This window comes from Amphiprion ocellaris, chromosome 13 (genome assembly GCF_022539595.1).
Source record: "Amphiprion ocellaris isolate individual 3 ecotype Okinawa chromosome 13, ASM2253959v1, whole genome shotgun sequence".
Taxonomy (NCBI): domain Eukaryota; kingdom Metazoa; phylum Chordata; class Actinopteri; family Pomacentridae; genus Amphiprion; species Amphiprion ocellaris.
In genome coordinates, this window is record NC_072778.1 from 20,081,846 (window position 1) to 20,106,452 (window position 24,607).

Consider the following 24,607-nt stretch of genomic DNA (forward strand, 5'->3'; position numbering starts at 1 on the left):
GACATTACATTTTCAGCATGAGAAAACGTGAAAACACACTGTTGTGCTTTTAAACTTCACTTTATTTTTATTCTTCAGAAAAATCTGACATACAAAACTGGAGTGTTGAACTGTTTAGTAAGAGCAAACGCGGAGCGTTAACAGCAGAATAAAGTGCAGACCGTGAAGTTAACATGGCAAATGTTACATTTCGAATGGGACAGATGAGCAACTGATGACTCTATTTTGAAAGAGTGATTTAAAATGCAGGAGAAATGGTTTATGCAGTTTTTCACATGAGAATAAGAAGGCAGTTACCAGGGTTTATGGAGTGCTGTGAGTCTGTTCATTAGCAAGAACTGGAATACTGAGTGTTTCCTACCTCAAAAAAGCGCATTAAAGGTGGAGTCTGCAGTTCTGGAGAAAGTTTGTTGAAATTAGCTAGTTAACATATTTAGATAGTACTATCTGTCTTGTTTTGCACCAGTACAGACAAACAGAACATACTGGAATAGTGTTGTGCAGATCAGTCTGAGCCACTTCAGTGGACAGCTAGTGGACCATGAGGGGATATTCACTAAATCAGACAAAAAAATGTGTTGAATTAGTATCACAGATTCTACCTTTAAAAGTGTAATTCAGTATTAAATGTAACAGAATCTAATGAATCTCTCCAGCTAACACTGATGTGAAATGTACATGTACCTAAACATGTTTGAGCTATGTCAGTATTCTTTCCATCTGGACATTATTCTTCTCTGTTATCCATCCAGCTCCAGAGCAGGGAGTAGGCACAGCAGCTCAGTTTCAGGCTCTAGAAGGTGAGTTCACTGGGCATGTCTGTACCCTGTAAACCACCCAGCAAGTTTCGGGCTGCCAATGCCGACATGATACCTCTTGTGGAGTAGGTGGCACTACCGATGTGGGGCAACACCACTGCAAGATAAGACGGGACAGAAAATAGCTTTTCAAAACAAATTTAAGGTCTTTTTTTTTGGTCAAGTTAGGAAACAGTGGTAAAATAGGTCAAGAAACATGTACATTTGTAATGGCTTCTCTACTCACCACAGTTTTTCAGTGTAAGAAGTGGGTGGTCTGTTGGAAGTGGCTCAGGTGTTGTGACGTCCAGACCAGCTGCAGCAATCTGTCCACTGGTCAAAGCCTGGTACAGATCTTCCTGGTTCACCACAGCTCCCCTAAAACACAAATTTCATCATATTTCTATGCCTATGTATTCTCATAGCAGGCATAGCTGGTATCAAAGACTCAAAAAGATGGTTTACTACCACAAAAAAGTCCATAGGTGCAAAGTATATTTCAAATCTCATGCTTCACCCATAACGGACACACTACTCCGTGCTGTTTTGGAGGTCTACCTGCTTGAGTTGACGAAGACTGCTGTGTTCTTCATCTTGCTGAAGAAAGCCTTGTCACACAGGCCCTGGGTTTCTGGTGTCAGCGAGCAGGAAACAACTATGAAGTCGCTCTCAGACACAAGTGTGTCCAGAGGAACTGTCAAACAGAGAGGAGAGCACAATAGAGTAAAGGAGGAAACACATTATCAAATGTGCAGATCTAAAAACCAAAACAATTCATTACAATAAGATCTTCAGCTTCTCCTGCTCTGCCTTCTATGACTCAGTGTGCTTTTGATCTTTTGATCATTTCCCTTTCATTGTGCATCTGCTTTCAGGGTTGTTTTCCTGCATACAGAAATTTTTCCACACCCTTCCCAAAAGGATTCAGGCAGCCCAAAACAAAAATCCCCGGTGCAAAATGATAACAATTCAGAATTGTATTTATATATATAAAACCAGTTTTGTTGATTGAGTTAATTTAGTCGAGCATAATACACATTATTTTTGTTTAACAGATGGTCTGAAGTAACAGTTTAATGTTTTTTTTTGTAAAATAAGAAAACAGACTCACTATTTTTACTGTGCATGGACCAATCACGCTCACACATTTGTTAATACAGGCTTATAAAAAGAAATTCCTTTGTTGAAATTGATATTTTTGAAGGAGAATATTCCTAAACTTGTCCTTTAGATTGAAGTAGTGAATGACTTCAGGTGGCTGAATACGTTAGGCTTCTTGTTTTATATATGATTTTTAAAAAAGCCTTGATTGGATGTTTTCAAGCTCAATAGTATGTTATGCATTTTGTAGTACCCACACAAGTCAAGGGAAAATGCCAATTTGTCACACCCTGAAGTCCCAGTCTTAGATGAGAAAAACCCAGTTGTCTACTTTTTCTTACCAAACTCTCCATTCACCTCAGCAGCGTGGGCTTTGGCTGTTCTCCCCGAGTACAGCAGCCTCTTCACTCCAAAGGGCATGAGTCTCTGAGCGATGGCCATACCTACACAAACACCAATCAACTATTCAGCTACAATCAAGCCTTAAACGTGAGAAAGAAAATCACATGACACCTTGCTTAATAGACAGAATAGCATAGCAGCAGGATGCGGTACTATGATTTATAGCTAATCATAATGAAGTTACGATGTTACAGGAAATAAAGCAATAACAGTGAGCCGAACCTATGCGTCCCAGTCCAATGACTCCTACAGTGCTGCCAGACAGACCATAACCACACAGCCAGAGAGGCGTCCATGAGCTCCAGCCACCACTGAGAGAAAGAGAGACACAGGATTGTATCGTTAATTTAAGGTAGCATTTTGGTTAAAAAGTGACAGAAAGACAAACACCACAGACATTAAGTAGTGTAAATGTGTAACTGACTTTTTGACCTCCTCCACTCCCTCTGGTAATCTGCGAGCGGTGGCCAGCAGCAGAGCCACAGTCAGTTCTGCCGTGGCATCAGTCAGGACGTCCGGAGTGTATCCAACACGTATACCACTGGTGAAAACACAACAGTATAACTAAGAAGGCATATAACAAGACTTCTTACCAGTGGAAGTTTGGTTCTGTGATTGTAGCTCACCGTTTTTTGATCTCATCGAGGGCCATGTGGTCAAATCCCACAGACATGGTGCTGATGACTTTCAGGTTTGGCCCTGAAATCAAAGACACAAAAACAAGTACTGTACTTGCTGTAACTACTCTTTGATTTGTTGTTATTTGAAGCTAATGCAAATGGTGGATTTATCGAACAGCCAACTAAAAATAATCAGTAAATTAATCCATACTGAAAATAACCACAGCTGGACTCACAGTTTAAATTGTCTGTATTACTACTTTTAATTAAAGCAAAGGTAGCAGAACAGTTAGTGTGAAAGTATTCTAAAGTTGAACACTAGTTGTGTAGACAAACAGCCTCCATTATTACTATATATTACTGGATTAATGTTAATGGTACATTATTGTAATAGCAGCATATTACAGCTGTAGTAGGTCAAGATGGAGCTAAATGTAACTAAATGACACTATTTTGTTGATTAATCTGCATAAATGGTGTCACATGCTATATATCGTATGTAGGATGATTACGTTTTGTATGTAACGTCTTAATCAGCAAAGTAACCACCACCTATGGCAGCAAAGTAACTAAGTACATTTACTCAAGTACAATGTTGAGGTATCTGTTCTTTCCTTAAATATTTCCATTTTATGCTATTTTATATTTCCATTCCACTATATTTTAGAGGGAAATATTATACTTTTTACTCTATTACATTTATCTGACAGCTTTCGTTACTTTTCAGCTAAAGATTTTACACAACAGATAACATAACAAGCTTTTAAAATACAACTTCTTGTGAAAGACTAAACTTGTGGCATTCACATTTTTGGACTCTGACGTCTTACAAACAGCAGCATGTAGTCTGTGTACGTAAGTGTTAACATCTCCACCATAACAGTGACTTTTCCCTCTAAACTTCTCACATGGTTTCATTTCAATAAATATTCAAACAGCATCTCATCAAAAACTGAAAACACATTTATGTATCTTTCTCATTGTTCTTCTTCCACAAATAATCTGATGAGCCCTCATATTTATGCACTGTCCTTAAATATAAAACTGCATAAAGACATTGAGATTTTTGCAGTAATACTTTAACAAGATTTTGTTGGTATTACTTCTGTATGTTTACTGAATTAGGGACTTTTTGCATTGCTTTATTGGTGCTTTTACTTGAGCAAAGGATGTAAATACTTCTCATACTGCTGTGTAGCTGACAGACGAACGTATTGGCATAAAAAGCACAATCTAAACATCTGAACTATAGTGTAGCATTATTGTAAAGCCACATAAGACGATCATCCCAGTGATTTAATGTGAACTGACTGATTATTCAGTGTAGTGACAACACACGTCCTAATCAGTCCTGACATCAGTGGAGAGAGATGAGCACCTGCAGCATCCAGAACCTCAGCATCGATCTTGTCCGACAGCAGACACAGCAGACCGTGAGCCCCCTGGACCCCTTTGAGGAGCTCCGTCCTCGGTACTGGTTCATCCGAGTCCCACTGAGACACCTCACACCTGTTTCCATGGAGACAGAGAGGAGAAAAAGCATGAGGTGGCATCATTCAGTCTGACTTGTAGAGGCTGTCATTTAGTTCAGCTCAGAGGAAAGCGACTGTAGTGGAGGCTGAGTGTGGCCTGAGGTGGCTGCACTTGAACTTTTAGTCCTCACAGCCTCTAATTAGCTTGCTGGCCAGAGAAGAGTGTAACATGAAGCCACGTCCACTGACTCAGTGTGGATGAAATGAAAATAACACACTGTCAGAGTGCCATATAACAGAAGTTAGTTGATAAATGCTGCTGTTCTGTGTGGAACGACAGCGAGGTAGTTTACAAAATACTTCGTACGCTCCAGCAGCTGACAGGATCTTCATCCCCTCCGGTGGGACGCGTCTCGTTATGAAAACCTTCATGAGTTTACCGACTGCCTGCATCCCACGTTAACAACCGGGGAGACGGTGAGCCTTCTTCGGACTGAAGACTCTGAGGAGAGGCCGGTCGTCTGCACACAGTGTTCGGCCTGCAACTTATTGCATTTAACCTTCAACCTCTGCAGCCCTCAGTGATCAGACTACACTTCACACGCTCCTTTACATACCAGGAAGTGGTCGGCTTCAGAACAGTGCGCATGCGTGGAGCAGGGGCGCCTCCAGAAGTTTTCCTAGAGGTGGCCAGATGAAGTAACAGAAGTCATAACTACATGTCAGGAGTTTTATTATGATGTAGCATAAAGGTTAGTTAAAACCATGACAATGTGAAAGTTGAGAAATCACACATTGATATCTTTTCTGATTATTATTTCTGTACAATCTGTACAATCAAGCCTGTTCCCAGTAGTTCAATTCACCCACTTACAAACCACTCAATGAAAATGTGTATAATGACACTGTGCAATTTCATAGAAATTTTGCTGTAAATATTTGTATTTTTCTTCTAGAAGGAGAAAATATCTATATCTATGCATTGTGTACGTTGTGTGCTGCTCTTTTTATTCAAACTATTTTTTGATTTGCTGCTGTTAGACTGTAAATTTCCCTGCTACAGGATCAATAAAGGTTTGATCTATCTATCTATCTATCTATCTATCTATCTATCTATCTATCTATCTATCTATCTATCTATCTATCTATCTATCTATCTATCTATCTATCTATCTATCTATCTATCTATCTATCTATCTATCTATCTATCTATCTATCTATCTATTTTACAGTTTACTTAATTGTTTGAGTCCATTAAAACTTATTTTATTTGAAAATATTTGAAGCATCTATAGCCTTTTTGTTTTCTAGATATTTAATTCAGTTTGCCATGTCATTTAAGTTCATCAGCTAACCACTCTGAAAACAAAATATAACATCACATCAAATACATTCATTTTTTCATTATTACCTATTTTATTTGTAAGTCATACATATCTTGCAACATCTGAATTTCCATATATGGAAGAATGAGTAGTTATGTCTCCTACATGTTTGCATTATCCCCTTTGCTACTATAACACTGCTCTCCCTCACTGTGTGATTAATAAAGGCAAGTCTGAATTTATCTTTTCTACGTGTCTTTGAATAATCGCAGTAGAGAGTGAAATATTGTTTCTCTGTCTGAATTGCAAAAAACACGGACATCATTTATAATAGCATAATGCTTTCCAACACTTCTTTAAAAGGTTAAACTCAATTTAAAATCCTAAAGAATAGGTCTGTGTAGAATCTCAGTCATGCAGGTCAGATATGTGGAAAAACAGTGAAAAAAATTGTCTGATGTCCTGTTAAAACCTGATTGATTCTGATCTTATTTTAGGGATCATTTATAATTATATCTAAATAATGAAACTATACAAGTATGCAAGAAAGATTTACTCCAAACAAAATACCCTGGTGCCATTAACCCTGAGGTAAAAACACCCAAACACAAGCTGAGAAACATTGTATGTGCAGTCCAGTGTGGCAAATTGTAAACAGACCTATAAATAGGGGAGACTAAACAACAATCCACAACACAGAAGATTCAGCCTCTCAGGACTCAGGAGTCCAGTTCCCTTTAAAGACATCAATGACTTGTACAGAAAAACATTATGATTCAAAAAAGGAGTGAAGGAAGACATCTATGTTAAACTGGAACAGCCAATCTTTAAATACAGGATGGATCAAGGACACCATTTATCAAATATGTACTTATAATGCAGTTCTGAGATTCCTCACCTGGCAGTTTCACAATCATATATATATGAGACTAAACAACCACTCCAAAACAATGAACACAGAAGATCCAGACCCTCATGACTCAGCATTCAACCTGCTTCAGAAGGATAACACAATGATGACAATGACTTGTACAGAAAGTATACCCATGTATACTTTGGCCTAGGCTAGTTTATACCCCAGAGGCTGGAATAGCCTAGTCCAAAATATACCTCTCCAAGCCAAAATATTCCACATGGGAAACAAGATTACATCACATATGTAGACAAAAATACAAAGACATATTATGATGATATAGGGATTGATTTATGGAGCACAGATCAAGTCAAAGATCAAAGATAATACAAAGAGACATTGTACTGAAATCTATTATACAGCAAAAATGAAAGTAACACCAGCCCATGTGGATGTTCTTTGATAGTGTTTTGTTTAAAGCATATTTTTTTCTTGATGTTCAATTCAGTTTTTCTTTGATTTGAACTTTTTCTATTGTAATTAGCTCAGTGACATTTCAGTTATGTTCTTCCATAATGATTTGCAAGTATAACTCTTTGTAAAAAATACACTTTCATAAAACTAAACAACTTAACAAGCAAGAGTTTAATATGCTTAATCTTTACGTGTCACAATGTATAAACTGACCAAAGCCAGACCAGAGCATACCCAGGGTATACTTTGGCCTTGGCCAGTTTATACCTGGGTGTACCTTGAACAGGGGGGTTAATCTGGCCTGCCACACCTGTACAACTGTCTGTACAGTACAGATCTCTATGATACCAATCCTGAGAGTCTTCACAATCATTTGGAGATATGTGAGTATTGGGTTGTTAATGAGGTTGAGAACTCAGGAAACCTCATGGATGACAAAACTTCAAAAATAACAAAAAACAAAAAAACAAGGAAGTCTAGCTGCCCTCTACAATAGCCTTTATGATTATCTTAAAGGATTTTTTTCAATGTATTATTAATAGAATAATGAAGTTAAAAAAACAAGATTTAGGACCAAATTCATGGAATGTTGCATTTCTGTCAAAGTGGTCAATTTATGGAACAATCTAAACAAGGAATCAAAAGAATCTCAACTATACGCAAGATTTAAGAATGTAATTAAAACCAGCATATTACTAAAATACAAGTAAATAAATTAAGAGTATCATGGTGTTTGTTATGAGAGAAAACTCTGCTATGAGTGAGAGTGGCTGTGCAGGCCTCTCAGACTTTTACAGTCATTTTGTTTGTTGTTTGTTTTTAGACTTAAACTTAGACTTAGACAGACTTTATTAACCCCCAGAGGGAAATTCTGTTGCTGCAGCAGCTGGGTGTTCAATAACAAGGGGGTAAACAACAAGACAATACAGAATATTAGAGTCAGGCATAAAATGAAGGTAACATAATATATGAAAGCAACATAAAATAAAATAAAATAAAATAGAATAAAATAAAACATAATATATAGAGGAAAAAAATAAGAAAATATACAAGAATATACAGGAGTAATACAGAAATGTGCAAATGAAATTTTTTGAATTAAATTTTAATGTTCATTGTAAATTGATTGTTTGATATAAAGGTTCAGATTACATAAGATTGTTCTTCTTTCGGCTCCCTTTCACTCAGAAGTTTGGAAACTTTTGTTTTGTATTGTGTTGAAGTGTTTTCGTTTTTGTTTTAGTTTTAGTTTTTGTCAATGACTGAAATAAACTAACGAACTAACTAATTAACTAGAATATATAATAGAATTTAATAGAATGTATCGAACATTTTCCCACTGCAAATCACCCCTGAGAGAAGACAAATAATGCTGCAGCAGGAGGAGTGACACAGTCCACAACATCTCTGCTCTCTCTCTCACTCGGGATATTTCGTCGACGTCCGTGAAAGTTTTCGTGCGTATGACGTCAGCGTCTCCTCCCGCTCGGCTCAGGGCTGAAACTCTCCTCCAACCGCGGCTGTAAATGGTGAAGTCCCGACTGAGGGCGGATTGAGGAGCTGTGGGTGCGGAAGGAACAAGGAACAAGTTGACACCGAAGCAGGAAATTAGAGCCGTGACCCAGTCTGGAAGAGGTGAGAAAACTAGTCTTGTCTGCGCATTTCTATGAATTCCTGTCGCTTTGACAGTGTAGCAACCGCAAACGTAACCGTCAGCTGTTAGCTTGAGTGGCTCTAACAGGCTACACGGACTGTTGCTAGCTTGTTGTTTGTTGCAGCAATGAACTGCGGTCTGTTTTCAGTCCGTCCCACGATGTTAAACTCTTACTCACCTGTTATGCGTGCCAGGAATTAAGTCGCGGTATTATCTGGAAGAAACGAGCTGAATCACATATCTGCTGTCATGTATAATGCAGGCGTGGACACGTTGTTCGTGTCATAGTGATGGTCAGCAGAGCAAGAAACCTTCCTGGGAAGATTTCAGTAAGATTCATTAAATATGCATTAACTTTACATGTTTCATCTAGTTTCATCTTTTTTTTTATTGGTCTATATCATTGTTCAAAATTATTTGATGCACAAAATCTTATGTGATTGTATTTTCTCAGCAAAACATACACAAGAGTCTAATATTTATGAAGGTAGATAGTTGTGAAAATTCAAAATAGTCTGATTCCAGTTTCGTAAATTGGAATATTTTCTGGTTGCTTTACTGTTTTATGACTGAGTGTCTTTGGGTTGTGGACAAAATAAAATATTGTAAGACATTCTTTTGGGGTTCAAGTAGCACTGATTAACATTTTTTGTGACATTTTATAGACCAAACAGCAAATTTATAAATTGAGAATGTATTAGACAGATTACTTGATTATTAAAATGATTGTTAGACGCTCTAAACCTTTTTTCTTTTTTTGTTGTTTTTATAGCGCTTCTGTTTTTGTGTCAGTATGTGAAAATAATGCTGTTTCATTCCTGCACAAGGAAACGGTGACAATAAATCCTGTCTTCAGTGTGAGATTTCTAGAACTTGTCTGTCACAATTTATAGCATTTTATTGCAGATTCAGTTATTGTAGATTGACTGTTAAAAAAAAAAAAAAGGTGCTAGCGAGGAGAACCACTGCCACATCGTGATATGTCATAACATTTCTGCAAAATTCCTGTAAATTTAGTAATGTGATTTACCCATACTGATTTGATACAACCAGAGATATAACAAAAAGGAAAATGATACTGCATGAGATTATCAGCTTATTATATATGCTCATAATGTCCAACCCCACTTCTCCTGGATTAAATAACTAGGAAGCTGTTGTAAAGTATTTCATCAGTTTCAGAGGAGTCCCTAAATGTGACACGTGGCTTACTCAGAGTCTTAAGGAATCTCATACGCAGCCGGTTTATTGGGTGTAATCAGACCAAAATATCTGTGTCATTTCAGAAATAAATACCAGTATTGACTCCACCCACAGCACGCTTTCGACTGAGGAACCTGCAGAGCCTGTCTGAGCCTGCAAGAAGACGCAGGTTTAGTGGAGACAGACCTGTACTTTGCAATGGCTCTGTTGACCCTGCACAGGATCCCATCAATCTCCACCGCTCCAGTGAGTTCAGTCATCCACACGCCGTGTTGTACACGAACAGTTTGCACTGTATCCTCAGATATGAAGTTGTTTACTCTTGCTTTACAAAGAATTATTCAGAAAGTTGACTTTGCAGTGTTTGTGCTGGCCTCTGTAAGGTCTTTAGAAAAAACAACCGCTCTTGAATGTGTCCCTTTGTGGATACCATCACTACATTTGCCTGAATGATAACAAGGCAGTTTTGTTTTACAGTGGTTGCCAGGGATGTGATTTCACTGATAGGCTTATGAGGCAAACATGCCACAGATATAGTGCCACTGACATGATTTTAGCTCTCATTTACATTCATTGCAGCATTACCAGAGGGTGACTGAATCACATTGTGTCTGTCTAAATGCTCACCGTAGTTGTTCGATGCATAATCATGTAAATTCTGTATCATCAGCCTCTGTCCCTCTTATCTCTTCTTCTCACATTCTGTCACTCTGTCATGAAAATTATTAAATGTTGTGTTGAATTCCTGGCTATTCCTCTGGTTTTTATCTTTGCCAACTAAACCATAAATAACTTAACTGTGGGTCCAAGCCTCATTTCTTGCATATTTTTCCACAGAATCTAATCACTCTATTATCTTAACTTGTGTTTTCTCCTTTTTTTTTTCTTCTTCAAACCCTCATCGTTCCTCTCCTGGCTCTGGCCCACTTCTCCACTTTAATTTCTTTTTTTTCTTGACTCTGTCTGGACTTGTCAGTTGCGTAACAGGTAATGTTACTGTCTCAAGTTTCTTTCTCTGTAAACCCTTGTTTCCACTGCTACTTCTCTCTTGTTTCTTTCTCCCTCCCCTCTCTTGTATTGCATTTTTCCTTTAATTCTTCTCATTTTCTTCTAATATTTCACTGTGTATCTGTTTGTTTTTACCATCTCACCTCACTCCCAGATCTCTCACTTTGCATACATATCAGTATTTGTATCTGTCTCCTCACTACTGCACTGTATCTGTGTTATGCCACATTTCATCCAAGGAATTACTGAACATTCATCATCATACACACACACTGCTTCCAATGCTCCTGGAAAATCTGTTACAATCTTTCAACACTTTTGCTTTTGTTAAAATTGAAGTACAAATTTCTGAGAACATCAGAGACAGTGTGCCGCTGCCATATTTTCTCATATGAATTAGTTTTATACAGCTTCAGTATCTGCGTAGACCTTCTTGTGGGATATGTCCTACATACTTTTTCACAATTACAAAAAGCCCCAACTGCAAAACCATCACAGTATGGTATAAAATGTAATTACAGAAATAATCAATAAAACAAAAAGGTCAGATACCAGATTTCTGCACAAAAACTGAATGACACATGCAAACAATTAAAGCGGCTAAATACTTTCATTCTTTATTCTTCTTCATGAGGCTTCCTTGTGATCTATTTTATCTTTTCAGGATGAAACCTTTCAAAAAAGAGGGAGACTTCAGAAAAGGTAGCTGCACACCAGAGTCACCTTTGAATTTGTTTAATTAAACCCCCAACAAAATGATCTTCTTGAATTTCCCTCGGGATTAATAAAGTATCTATCTATAACTAGTTGCTTGATGACAGCAGTGCTAAACTCACTGATCTTTGTTTGTTTCCAGGGAGAGCTTTGCCCTCGTAAAAGGAGCAGTTCTTCTGCTGGAAGAGGGCGACAGCGTTGACCTTCGTGAGGAGACTTCTCCCACTGCGACTTCTCCAGTAAAGCAAGGCAGCGGAGTGTCGGATACACAGCACAGACAAATCCATGCCATGGTTGAACAGCTCAGACCAGAAGATACCATCAAGCTGGTGAGGCCTCATGTCTACACACATATCAGTTTAGTGAAATCTGAAAAGAAAGGAAAGGATATTGTAGTAATGGCTAGAGTTCAGAGCTTTGGCCTTGTCACATAGACTCAATTTTCCTGTGTACTGTCCCACATTTTGTCGCTGAATGTGCAGAGTTCTTTGCAGTCAGTTGAAAGATGACTAATAAGGGTAATCCATTGCACTTTACATTTGCTTTTTTTGAGTCAGGTATGCTATCATTCCAGGACAATACAGCTAAAATCACGAAAATAACGAACACAGAAGATAAATATTAAATAACGGAATTTCACATCAGCTGCAATGACTGATCAGTTAATTGTCAACTATTAAATTAAATCTGCAATTATTTTGATAACTGATGACTCTAATTGAGTAACTGATTACCTAAGAAGATAATTAATCAATTAATGCACAATGAAAATGATCGGTAGTTGCAGCCCTATTGTTCAGTTGTCAGCTGTAAAAATCAGAAATTTATGAGATTTCCACAAATTCAACTCAGCTGTAGGATCGAGTGATGTGATGGAAAACCCAGGAATGGTTGGATAAATCTAATACATTATGAATGCTTTTAGAAAATGGCAATGGTAAATATATAGGATTTAGAGGTAATGAGCTAAGTCAAGTAAATAAAGAGCACAGACATGGTCCTTTAAGTGGACAACAGCTGGTATCTTGATTTTTCTATGTAACCACAGCATTCACTTCCCTAATTGGATTTTTCCAGAAAGGCCACAGAAAATAAACTTCACAGAATCCTTTGCACTGCATGTAATCAGAAAGGTTTTGTGGGCAACGTTAGACTTCAGAAACAGAATGTTGCATATGAAGCATGTTCATTTAACTTAATTTGACTGGTTTTGTCCTTCTGTCTCACCAATGCTCTGTCCCTGTCCCCCTCGTCCTCTGTATTCTGTCATGCAGGCAGTGCAGTTGGAGTCTGTGAGTCCAGTCAGAGTCAGGTATCTGATTGTTGTCTCCACACTGGGCAACAAACAAGAGAGCATCCTGCTGGGCATGGATTTCCCCAGCTCAGACAGGTGTGTTTAACCAGCTGATCTCCGCAAAAAGTGCAAAAGATAAGATGTCTGCTCAGCTGCTAATGTCTGGTTTAACTTTGACAAGTTTATCTTATTTCCTTGTGTTGTGTGTCCTTCCCGTCTCTCTGCAGTGATCAGTGCACCATCGGCCTGGTTCTGCCAATATGGAGCGACACGCAAGTTTATCTGGATGGAGATGGGTAAGAATAGCCTAGAAAGAGACTGGGGATTGAATTAAAGAGTAAAAGCAAAGGCGAGGAGTTAGTGAAGCTGCAGCACAGATGGTGCAGCCTCATATCTGGGATTCTGGCCAGAAATAATTTGAATGAGTAATGTCCTTATTTCTGGAGTTGACTCATTCCACATGAATTACAACTGCTTCTGTCACCCACTCCGACCCTTACACAGGCATTGAGATCATGTGTTTTCAAAATGAATTTATAGAAATTAGAGAATGAAAGATCTACTAGGATTCTTTTCAAGCAGCTATAGTTTGAGAGGAAATAGCTGATCTGTGGAAGCGTCTTAACCACTGATGCTCAGAGGAGGATGTAGAGAAAAGCACTGGGAAAGTGGGAGCTAAAACAGTTGGATTAACATGACGCTGCTGTCGACTGCTGTGTTCTAACTAATCTGCTGTCGCATACTGAGTGTGATACAAGATGCTTTGATTGGTTGCCATGTCACACCAGGCTGGATCACACTTACACTATGCTACTTTCTCTCTTCACTGTCCTCACATTTTCATTCCCCACTATATTCACAAGAACTATCACTAATTTACACCGAATGATTTCTCTCTGCGTATTACGTTGGACTACGTTGGAGCCCAGTAATGCTTCTTATCAGTAATACTTCCTTCTTTCACTTTCTCTTGATCAGATCTTATTGTGGGAGTTCATATTTCTCTTTTTCTCTGCAGCGGTTTCAGTGTGACCTCAGCAGAGGAGACAAGAATTTTTAAGCCGGTTTCCATGCAGACTATGTGGTGAGCGTTACTGACATCAAGGTGTTGAAATTCAAATAGGAATGTTCTCACGATGTCATCTGGCACATTGCCTCATAAAGTACAACTTACCGTCTTCATCTCTATGCCCTCTTTCTGAGATTTTTTGTTGTTTTCAGATATACATGGTGACATTCTCTTCTTTCCTCCCCCCCTCTGCACTGTTGTAAGGTCAGTGCTGCAGGTGTTGCACGGCTGCTGCGAGCGGGCAGTCAAGGCAGCTGTGATCCCAGGCTGTGGGCTGGAGTGGGCTCAGCACTACCACCAGCATGTTGAGTCTGATCGCTTCTGCCTCAATGAGTGGGAGGCCATGAACGACCTGGAGTCGGTCCGCAGGGACAGTGATGGACAAAGGTAAATGCTGTTCCTGTTTAAAGGTCACCTCAGTGCCTGTTCCTTTATCTGTATTACCTGTGTGAGCCAAACCAATGTTTCCTGCTACCAGAGGTGGAAGAAGATTTTTTTTACCTAAGTAAAAGTAGGGAATACAACAGTGTAAAAATATTCCAGGACAAGCAAAAAGTAGTACATTCATAATAATAGTAAACTTAAATGAAGTATAAAAGGTAAGTAGAGGTGAGAGAACATTAATGCTGACAGAATGCTGTGTTATTTCTATGTTAGAGCAGCTTGAGCTACTTGTAATTGCTCAACAATAGTAGTTAATTCTGGAACATTGCATCGCTTTTTTAAGATAATCAAACATGTAGTGAGATGTAAAATCTTCAGCTGCAAATTAACTAACTGAAGCTGTCAGTAGTGAACTAAGAATTACAGTGCTACCCTTATAGTAGAATAAAAGTATGAAGCAGCTTCAAGTTGAAATTCTGCAGAAAAGTGTATCTACTTCAGAAGAGCGATTAAGCATCGTATCTGTTTCATTTCATCACTGCCTGCTGCTGTAAATTTAGAACAAATTAGAAGGTTGCTGTCTATTTTTGTTGCTTGTGCATACCAGCCAGCTCATGCTAAAGTTTAATTTTCTTTGTATGGGAAGCTCGGCAGACAGAGTTTCCAATGAGAGGCTGATCAAAGAGCACCTGAGAGACATCATGAGGACAGAAGACCTGGACAACCTCACTTCTAAAATGGTGAGACACATGGGCAGACAGAAGTTGGTTTACAAAAAAGCGAGAATGGCTAAAGCATGACTTAGGGAAATAACGGGTCCAAAAATGCCAAATGTGTGAATGCTTGTGTCATTTCATCTTTCATTTGCTACTGTAGGTGCACACTGCCCTACAGAGCAGGATAGGCTTTGACATGAGATCCTACAAGGAGTACATCGACAATGAGATCCTGGTCACCATGGCTCAGATGGACAAGCCCTCCAAAATATTTGACTACCTTTACCTGGTGAGTGATGATTCAGCTTGAAAGACAGTAATAGGTTTTATTTTAACACCATGGTGAGAAACCTTTCTTGTGCTTTGGTGAGAAAACTGACGGAAATGTGCTTTTGCCAGGATGTTGACATGTGACTGTAACTTCCCCTTTGTGGGAGATCTGTGTTAACAGTGATAGGGAAGACGGCTCTGTCGGCCTTTTCCTTCTTGTCTTCGCTAGCCTTGACTGAACCTTTCTTTCTTTCTTTCTCTGGTTTCAGGGCTCTGAGTGGAATGCAGCAAACTTTGAGGAGCTTCAGAAAAACAAGTCAGTGTTTTTGCCTGCAACATTTTCAGTAGCTCAGTGTGCTGTCATCCATCTCTATATTCCATTGTCTCATGACATGGGTAACGCTGAACTGTGCATTGTGTTTTGCTGAGTCACCACTGTGACACTGAGTCTGTGTGTATGTTTTTCAGCATTGGCTACATTCTGAATGTGACAAGGGAGATTGACAACTTTTTCCCAGAGTCCTTCACTTACATGAACATCAGAGTGTACGATGTGGAAGCCACAGACCTGCTCCCCCATTGGACTGACACATACAACTTCATTAACACAGCAAGGTAAAGCTGTAACACCAAAATCCTGACTTGTGAAAGGCAATTTACAGTCAAATCTGGATAACAGTTGTATATAGACACTCTTCTATCACGTTTTCATCAACCACATCACATTTAGGTCGAATTACCAGCTGTTAATATAAAAAAAATCATATATTTGTGACTTCAGCTTCAGTCAGGAGATGAAATGTGTGACACTAAACCTCACTACTGTACTACGAGGTCATTGGTACTGACAATCCATTTTAACACCAACCAGCACAGACTTTGTACAGTCTTTTAAAATAAAGGTCTTGCATTTGTTTTGATTTTGTCAAGTCACCCTCGTTGTTATTGCACATTTTAAGCAAGAGAATTTGACCCAAAGTGTTTTCCATTTGAGAGAAAATGTTACCAAATCAAATTTGCATAACCAATAAACGTAAAAAGTACAAAAAGTCAGAAAAAACGTCTGACAGAATCAGGCTCAGAGAGAGCATCTGTCTGTTGTATTGAAAGGAGAGAAAGGATGAGCAGTGAATGGATGATGGGCAGACTGGTGAAGCCTGTGAGCCTGTAGATCAGAAACATGAAACTCTGTAAACAGGGATACCTGCATAAAGGCGTGTTAGCTTATAGTACTGACACCACTCTCATACCTGTTGGATAAATATGGAAAGGACTGGTTTAGCTTTGTAACTACCAGACTATTTCATGGCTCTGAGCATGTATCAGGCAGCTGCACTTAATGTTTTTATATGAATTAGGGTTGAATAATATGCCAAAAAACATACATAGATTGCAATTATTTTAACAGATTTTGTGATTGTGATTAGTTGATTTTAGCAGGAATGGTCATTTTGGCTTTTTTTCTTTTCCCATGAAACAAATATAAAAATTATGATGTGGTTTTGCTGTGGCTTGTACATCAAGCATGCTTCCTTATGTCTGGAGGATATGACATGTAGCCCAGGGCATCTCTATAACACTAAAAAGCTTAATGTATGATGGTTTGTTGTGACAGTTTACTTTTAGCAAAAAGTTACCGCTCCTTGCAATTGCAGTAATATTTAATTTAATTGTTCAGTCCTAGTATGACTCAGAAAAATAAAATATAACACATTTTTGAGTTTTTATGATGACTCCCCCTGTTTCTGCTGTTAATGTTAAGCTAAGCTAACCTGACTGCTGGTTGTAGCTTCTTATTTATTGGACACAGAGGGGTGTTATTAGTCTTTTCATTCAGTTTTACCAGATAATGTTGAACAACCCATTCATCTCACATGGTTTGCTCCTGGATTTGCTTTAGTAGCAATTTCATGATTTTGAGTCGCCACATTGTGACTTGTATTCCCTTGCAGTTTAAGCTATGTGAATGATGTCCACAAATGCAGGCTTAGTTGTGAAACATCATGACTGTGTTATCTAAACAGAGCTTAGCAGAAAAATACTGTTTTTGAAGGGTAAATAAATCGAAGCTGGAATTTTTATCTGAAATTTTATCCAACTGATAAGCCAGTTGGTATGTATCACAGCTGCCACCGATTCACAAGCTGGCAGCATTCCACTACAAAGTGTTTCACAGTATCGCATGTAAAACTGTGAATCTGGTGGCCACCTCAACATGTGAGTTCCTGCAGGATATCAAATCTTTCCATGTTGATTAATTTTAGTATTTGTCAAGCGAAACCATTGAGCAAGCCTTTCTTTACCCCTGTATATCACAGGGAGAGTGGGCAGGCGGTGCTGGTGCACTGTAAGATGGGTGTGTCTCGCTCCGCATCCACGGTGATCGCTTACGCCATGAAGCAACAGCACTGGCCTCTGGATGTGGCGCTGCCCTACGTCAGGGATCGCCGGTCCATCGTCAAACCCAATGAAGGCTTCATGAAGCAGCTGCAGACCTACAACGGCATCCTCCACGCAAGGTCAGACCCAATCCTGTTCGTAGAGTTCTGTCCAAAATGATCAGCTGGTTGTGAGTTCCAATGTGACGAAAGCATTGCTGGCATGGAAACTGGTATTTTAAGAAAAGTCAACATGTTGGTTTTTGGGAGTTCATGTGAGGATTGTTGTCTTTTCATTCATCAATCCAGTCAGCAGCGTCACAGCGCACTCTGGAGACGAAAGTCAAGAGAGCAGAGACAAAAATCTGTGAACAAGGAGGAGGGAGGGGAGGAAGGGAATCTAGACGAGGAAGAGGAGGAGGAAGAAGAAGACGATGAGGAACTTGATGATGATGATGAGGACGACATGGAGAGTCTAGATGAAAAAGATTTGGGCAGTCCTGAGGAAAAAAATAATGCAGAGGAAGAGGTAGTTATATCATCGATATTTAGCTTTTAAAATCCCACAGTCTTTTGTTATGTTTAACTCCTTTATCTTCTCAAATACACCCAGGTGTTTGAACCTCCCGCCTCCAAGTCTGACACCAGTGAGGGTCCAGCAGTTGCTCCTGTCATCACTGTAAATGAACCAGACAAGGTGAGCAGACTGTCAGAGCAATATTTACTCTCTCACACCCACAGTGCATCTGAAGCTGTTTATCTTTTTATTTCTCCGTAATCTCAAGGTTATTTCAAGCATTAATCGCAGTGGCAGGATGAACCTCTTCTCCCTCATGCAGTCCATTAGCGAACTAGATGATGAGGATAAAGGACATGGACAGGTAAGTGAAGCTGTGTAGCAGTCCTCTCTCATTCTCCTTGAAGTTTACACTGAAATGTACATACAAATGTCTGATTTGGATGTAGAGGAAATGTAATGTAGGCTGTTGTTGAAATGATGTGTGTTATGGTGATTTTTCTGCAAGTATACTTTTAGATGCAACTCACTGTCAAGTTGCTGTTACGTGTTTTTGCTACTGCTGCTTTTTTGCAACATTTTTTTGTTATTAAATGGCAAAGAGGATAGAGCAGGTAAGAAGATATTACATAAATCACATTTGTGCACTTAGTTCAGTAATAATACTGCATTTCAGTTTCTTAATAGGCCAAACTGTGTTTTGTTTCAGTTTTCATTCAGCGTAGCAGCTCTGAGGTGTCAGGTAGTGACTGGCTCATCATATGACAACAGGGACAACAATTTGATTCTAAACAAGGAAATCTGTGACGTATCCCCCTCTTTTTCTCTCCTTACATTCACATCAGTATGTTGAATATGGCTTCAACTAACAATTTTAAGCATCAGTTGTAAATAATGTTTTTCGGCCACAACCTAAACGTTCAGTTTACTGTCATAGAGGAACACAAAACCCAGAAAATGTTCAAATTTAAGAAACTGAAATGAGAGAAGTTACTTTTTATCTTTAAAAAAATTACTTATCCTAATAATCAACACATTTAATGATTAATCATTGCAGCTGTAACCTCTACTTTAAAAAAAATCAGTTTTATAACTGACTCTGCTGCTTAATTTTTCTTTTCAAAGCTGCCTGGCAGTCCGAGGCGGTCTCCAGGACAACGGAGGCGTAGCCATGGGCGACGAGGTCTCACCCACCAGCGAGCATGCGTAGATATTTCACCCGAACCACGCAGCCTGCAGGGTGCTGGTCAAAGCAAGCCTTGAAGTGATCAAAGAGACGGACAAGCAGCAAGGAGGCACAGAGGAGAAAAGTCCTGAAGGAGAGCAAACCAAGAAGGAAAGCGAGCTCTGGGAACATGCCAAGGTTTTTATACACTGATACCGAAGATTTAATGTATATTTTGCAGGTCTTTCATTGCATATCCCACCTCATAATAATTGCAACTGATAAGTAGTTTTGATAAGAATCTTTCTGAAGTGTTGCGATAACAGTGAAAGCCAGGATCTCTGATAGCTGAAGTCATTATCAGTGCACATTGTTGTATTACTGTTTTTTTCCCCAAGTGTTTTTCCAAGATATCTTACCACATACAAACCAGTGTGTCTCTCTAGAGCTCCCTCATTCCATCTTCCCTTCCAGCGACATCTATGCAATAACTGTCCTCTTCTGTTTACCTCTGTAAATATGAGGCTGTATGCTGCCGGTCCAATGTAAACATTTGAAATATTCTTCATATCCTCTTTCTGTTTCATCAACAGCTGTTTTCAAGTGTTCATTGTTCACAGTTGGGAGGATTTCACTGTTTCCAAGCTGTGTGTTATGGATCATGTCAGGGCCAGTTTTATGGCACATGCCAAAATATGTATTCCTATGTGCCAATTAATATATTTAGTTGAAAAACTTTTATCATGTCAGTATGCTAAGGACCATTGTCACCTGTTTTGTTCATTCTAAGACCAGGGCTCCATGAGTGCCTTCAACCTGAGAATGAAATACGACTCTGACTGATGTTTTTAATGTTTTTACTATGAGGTGGCCACATATTGTATTTCTCTTGTACTGTTTCTCACGTGGTTTGATTGCATCATAAATGTGACCTTCCAAGGTTGTGCATGTATGCATATATACAGTTTATATGTATCAACACAAATTGCTGATGACCTTGGTGCATGTTTTGTCTTCATACCAGCCTGTGAGAACAAACTGTTCAGGGTTTTCTCATGTATTTATACGGACATGGAATGGATCGAGGTAAATTATTTGATTGACTGTTTTTAGACTTCATTAGATGCTGATGTGGAACATTCCTAATTCATGCTGGTATTACTTTTTATCCAGTGAACCCAAGCTAGAGCTTACTTCATTTAACCTGCATGCGCACCGTTAAAAAAAAGAAAACGTGCACTTTATAGTCCCACAACACACACTGTTCCCACTGCCTGAGCCAATTTCACACTGTACTATGATTAAAATGATCAAATGATTCCTTTTTTAAAATTGTGTCCGCAACTCTATGCCTTGTTGTGTTTTGCTCTTCACTGTCTGCACCTCACTCTTGTTTACAGTAAGCACTTTGAGTGAAAAATAAAAGATGATACTCCAACCAGCTGCTTTATTTCTTGACTCAATAATACACTCGAGGAGAGCAGGTTGTGTTCAGAAACACTTCATCTTACTTTGATCACTCCCTTTTTATTCTTAATATTGTCACTTACTGTACTGCTGGTCATGTTAATGTCAGTACAGTAATAATTCACAATAGAGCCGGGAGTAAGAGACACAGGATATTTATACAAAACAGCAGATGACACCTAAATTCATGTTCCTATATATTTCCTTCTGGGTTCACTCAGGGTGACTCCTCCTTCTTTCAATGCAGTCCTGAAAGCCTGAACCTGCAAAACAGAAAAGCCAAGGAGAGACAAACATGAATCAGGTGACGACTCGTGAGGAGAAATAACTGGTAGTATTTCTCCAACAGTCCCTGCTGCGTGTACTCACAGAATCGGAGCGGTACGTCCAGGGAATCGCTCTGTACACCATCCTGGTGATGCCTGCCTGCCGACATCGAACTGCCAGCACCTCGCCCACAACCTGACACGCTGCCACACAGTTTGTGGAATGCAGCTCCTTCTTCAACGCCCACTCTCTGGTTGAACAAGAAAGCACTGGGATAGAAGAAGTGCTTGAGAACACCTCTGCTATCACATGGCGTTGGCTGCGAGAGAACATCAACCTGAAAAACGAGTGACAAACACAGTGAAACACAAGTGGCAGAGGCAACAGGAGTTCTGGGTAAGGAAAGGAAATAAAGAGAATTAAATGTGCCTGGTAAAGATGGACTATAACATTGAGTTTGTCACATAATCATTGTGCTAAATGATGCAAATGTATACATAAATATAATCACATTGACACTAGCAATGCCCAATCCTCATCATCTCCTTCATATTAAACTGCTCATGTCTTTATAAGGTGTACCTGTTAGAAAAAATAAAAAATAAACAGTACAGCAGTTTGAGAGAGGGAGTGGATGATAAACCTTAGGTGGGTGTGCCAACCAGTTCATTCTGTCTGGCAGCTTTCACAGCCGCAAAAGAAAACCAAGCACCGATGCTGACCATTTACAGCTTGTAGATAAGGCACATGCACGAAGAGAAATATGGAATCAGGAGGGAAAAAAACTGTCTGCAAAACATGTTTTAACCTATGCAGATTGAAGAAGCCAACACATCAAGCATAGCAAAGCATTTTGCCTGAGATATACTGACAAGGGCTGCAATTACAGTTTTTCTCAATTGATATGACACTAAATTCCATTCACTGCACACAGTCACCAACTGACTGCACACATTTCTCAAAAACAGGACTCTGCTGTCAAAATTTTGGACACTATTCATGGTTTGCACACAGTTTTCAAAACTCTTGCACTCTTCTTGCAAAAGACTGAACACGTTTTTTGCTCATTTGAACACACTTTTTCACTCATAGCACACATTTTTCAAAAAGTGAACACAAGGAAGCAGAATTGGGACACTGTTCCAACACTGCTGTCACAATTAAGACACAACAGGTCAAAGCTGAAAACACTTTTGCCAATGAAGTGCACACTATGAAACCTGCCGGGAAGCAGAATTAGCTGTTCAGAATGGATGTCAGAGGAGCAAGAGGTCATGTTGGAAGAAGAGGACGTAGACGACCCAGACCACGGCCAGAACCAGAACCTGGATCTGCCCATGCACCTGGACCACTTTTCATGGTATGTAAATGTTGTTTGTCACTTCAGTGACATGTCTATACTGGAACAATACAAGCAGTCAGAAATGTTCTGAGAATACTGTAAAAAATCTTACGCATAATTCTGGTTCACAAGTTCTAGTAAAATTACAGAAAGTGTACATGACTGACTTTTTCTCTGTTTCATGCGCATTTGTTCCAGAGAGTTTTTCAGTTGGATTCTGATGATACACATGAATACGTCTATGTGGATGAGGCTGGTTTCAACCTGGCCAAGAGCAGGAGAAGAGGGAGAAACATCATTGGACAACAGCCTATAGTCAACGTCCCAGGTCAGCGTGGAGCAACGTAACCCTCTGCTGTGCTGCAATAAGCAATCTTGGAGTAATTGACCGTCATGCAGTTCTGGACTCATAGAACACCCAGCATTTGTTGACTTTTCTAGATGGACTTAGAGGGCCTACTGACACGGGTGCAGCAGGGCGTTTGGCAAGGAGACAGTTTTTGTTATTGTCTGGGACAATGTTAGTTTTCATAGAGGACTATTGATTAGGTAATGGTTCGATATGAGCCCTCAAGTTATTGTGGTTTTTCTGCCGCCATGTTATCCCTTTCTGAATCTTATAGACGAATTCTTCTCTACACGGAGGTGGAAGGTACATGAGCAGCAGCCATACTTTAGGAAAATCTCTTGCAATCAGTGGTGGTTGTGAACTTTCAGAGAGACGATCTTAATCAAGAGTAGGATATGAAAATGAATAAATATAGTGTAGCACAATAATTCAATACTCTCGTTTTGTGCCCTGTCATATCCTCCACTGACTGCCACTGATATTGTCCAAATGTTATTCTTTTTGGTTATTTAGAAAAGCTCATGTAGTGTTATCTGTTATTGCAATGCTTTCCTGATATTTTATGTTTCTGCCATGGCATCGTTTCGATATCGCGATATTTCGGCAGGTAAAGTATCGAGGTTAGATGTATTTTATGTTAACAACTCTACAGACCTGTGGTGGAACTCCCTGTGGGGCCAAGTCGTCTTCCAGCCCCGATCCTTCACAGCCAGAGCCATCTGCTCCAGGTTCCGGGGGTTTCTGTTCTCAAAGGTCGGACTCACGGCTTCATTTTCGTTCGCGCTGGGCTCCGGCTGAGACGCTGATTGACTCAAACACCGAACTGGACGACAGACAAGAAACAAGACTGACTGATTAGTTATTATGAGTCCACAGACAGAGGTTAACCGTCAGGATTAAACTAGTTAACACAGTCTGCCCTTTAAATACAGTAAACAGTTAGCTAACCTACCTGTGGTGTTTACAGCCACAACTGGAGGACATCGTTGAGTTTGACCGAACAACAGCCGCAAACTGCGACTAATTTCTCTCAGCGCCATCTAAAGCTCAGCTGTGTCCGCCTCATTCACTAAAATAACAGTCCAGCTAATGTGTTATTATGCGGCTATGTCCTCAAAAACATTCAACATGCTCACAGTACTTGAGAATTCACCGTTACATGAGAAACGCCATCTTTGACATTCGAATAATATCCGGTTCACTTGGTGCTACTTTAAAACCAGTCCGCCACGCTTAGAGTTTCGCTTTGCACATCTCCATCAATGACACATTTGCTGCACCTTTCTATTCATTTTCTCAGTAGGAACTTGTAGCAGTGGAAACGTAACTAAATACTTTGAACAAAAACTATTCTTGAGTATATTTCAAGGTACCAGTACATTATTATTGTCATTTCAGCTTGATACTTCTGCTTTACTACATTTCATGAATACTTTTAACTCCACTGTGTTTATCTGACTGCAACAAACAAGTAATTTTGCAGATTAAATTTTACATTAAAACGTGATCATCACATAAAAACATTGAAAAATAGCAAAATTAGGTATTAGAGATTAACAAGGGATTAGAGATTAAGTAGTGGTCCACTACTTTAAAATTGTAGGTAAATGAATGTTAATGAATTAATAATATATTCTAATAATGGGATATATACTTTATATCACAGTACTTAGTAGACAGTATTACTTTTGATTCATACAGAATTACAGAGTAAGATTTTGAAAGCTGGGCGACATACTTGTGATGAAATACAGTTTCATTGTGGT

General features: G+C 39.2%; 3 protein-coding genes and 1 long non-coding RNA gene across 6 annotated transcripts; 2 read left to right on the forward strand and 2 right to left on the reverse strand.

Moving 5' to 3' along the window:
- Positions 1 to 41: 41 nt before the first annotated feature.
- On the reverse strand, positions 42 to 5,007 carry grhpra (glyoxylate reductase/hydroxypyruvate reductase a). Its single transcript, XM_023275712.3, has 9 exons — positions 4,760 to 5,007; positions 4,299 to 4,429; positions 2,927 to 2,999; positions 2,725 to 2,841; positions 2,523 to 2,611; positions 2,240 to 2,341; positions 1,356 to 1,491; positions 1,045 to 1,175; positions 42 to 915 (listed from the first exon to the last, which is right to left on the reverse strand). Exons 1-9 carry the CDS (start codon positions 4,843 to 4,845, stop codon positions 794 to 796), a joined length of 987 nt encoding a protein of 328 aa, XP_023131480.1. The 5' UTR covers positions 4,846 to 5,007; the 3' UTR covers positions 42 to 793.
- A 3,513-nt stretch (positions 5,008 to 8,520) lies between these two features.
- Positions 8,521 to 20,854, forward strand: si:ch211-203d1.3 (protein phosphatase Slingshot homolog 3). Of its 3 annotated transcripts, none has more exons than XM_023275698.3 (17): positions 8,521 to 8,679; positions 9,985 to 10,147; positions 11,574 to 11,611; positions 11,766 to 11,952; positions 12,898 to 13,013; positions 13,145 to 13,213; positions 13,936 to 14,001; positions 14,191 to 14,373; positions 15,017 to 15,110; positions 15,247 to 15,375; positions 15,626 to 15,672; positions 15,825 to 15,971; positions 17,675 to 17,875; positions 18,044 to 18,263; positions 18,348 to 18,431; positions 18,520 to 18,615; positions 19,377 to 20,854. In XM_023275698.3, exons 2-17 carry the CDS (start codon positions 10,100 to 10,102, stop codon positions 19,512 to 19,514), a joined length of 1,863 nt encoding a protein of 620 aa, XP_023131466.2. In that variant the 5' UTR covers positions 8,521 to 8,679; positions 9,985 to 10,099; the 3' UTR covers positions 19,515 to 20,854. The 3 variants fall into 3 exon arrangements, with proteins under 3 accessions (XP_023131466.2, XP_023131467.2, XP_054872653.1); XM_023275699.3 differs by having other exon boundaries at positions 8,524 to 8,679; positions 10,016 to 10,147; XM_055016678.1 differs by lacking the exon at positions 8,521 to 8,679 and adding an exon at positions 8,733 to 9,027.
- LOC129350366 (uncharacterized) lies at positions 18,622 to 19,283 on the forward strand. The gene is made up of 2 exons (XR_008603734.1): positions 18,622 to 18,865; positions 18,961 to 19,283. It is a non-coding gene; the product is annotated as an uncharacterized LOC129350366 (long non-coding RNA).
- mrpl18 (mitochondrial ribosomal protein L18) lies at positions 20,844 to 24,031 on the reverse strand. The gene is made up of 4 exons (XM_023275701.3): positions 23,794 to 24,031; positions 23,496 to 23,664; positions 21,253 to 21,487; positions 20,844 to 21,146 (listed from the first exon to the last, which is right to left on the reverse strand). Exons 1-4 carry the CDS (start codon positions 23,879 to 23,881, stop codon positions 21,069 to 21,071), a joined length of 570 nt encoding a protein of 189 aa, XP_023131469.1. The 5' UTR covers positions 23,882 to 24,031; the 3' UTR covers positions 20,844 to 21,068.
- Between the last annotated feature and the right edge of the window lie 576 nt (positions 24,032 to 24,607).

Coding starts and splice junctions, on each gene's coding strand:
- mrpl18 (XM_023275701.3), bottom strand. CDS start 23,881: ATGGCGCTGAGAGAAATTAGTCGCAGTTTGCGGCTGTTGTTCGGTCAA. Junction 21,488..23,495: donor CACAGGGAGTTCCACCACAG/GTCTGTAGAGTT, acceptor CTCGTTTTTCAG/GTTGATGTTCTCTCGCAGCC. Junction 21,147..21,252: donor GGACGTACCGCTCCGATTCT/GTGAGTACACGC, acceptor TCTGTTTTGCAG/GTTCAGGCTTTCAGGACTGC.
- si:ch211-203d1.3 (XM_023275698.3), top strand. CDS start 10,100: ATGGCTCTGTTGACCCTGCACAGGATCCCATCAATCTCCACCGCTCCA. Junction 13,214..13,935: donor GTTTATCTGGATGGAGATGG/GTAAGAATAGCC, acceptor TTTTCTCTGCAG/CGGTTTCAGTGTGACCTCAG. Junction 15,673..15,824: donor GAGGAGCTTCAGAAAAACAA/GTCAGTGTTTTT, acceptor TATGTTTTTCAG/CATTGGCTACATTCTGAATG.
- grhpra (XM_023275712.3), bottom strand. CDS start 4,845: ATGCAGGCAGTCGGTAAACTCATGAAGGTTTTCATAACGAGACGCGTC. Junction 2,612..2,724: donor GGAGTGGAGGAGGTCAAAAA/GTCAGTTACACA, acceptor TCTTTCTCTCAG/TGGTGGCTGGAGCTCATGGA. Junction 916..1,044: donor TCTTACACTGAAAAACTGTG/GTGAGTAGAGAA, acceptor CTTATCTTGCAG/TGGTGTTGCCCCACATCGGT.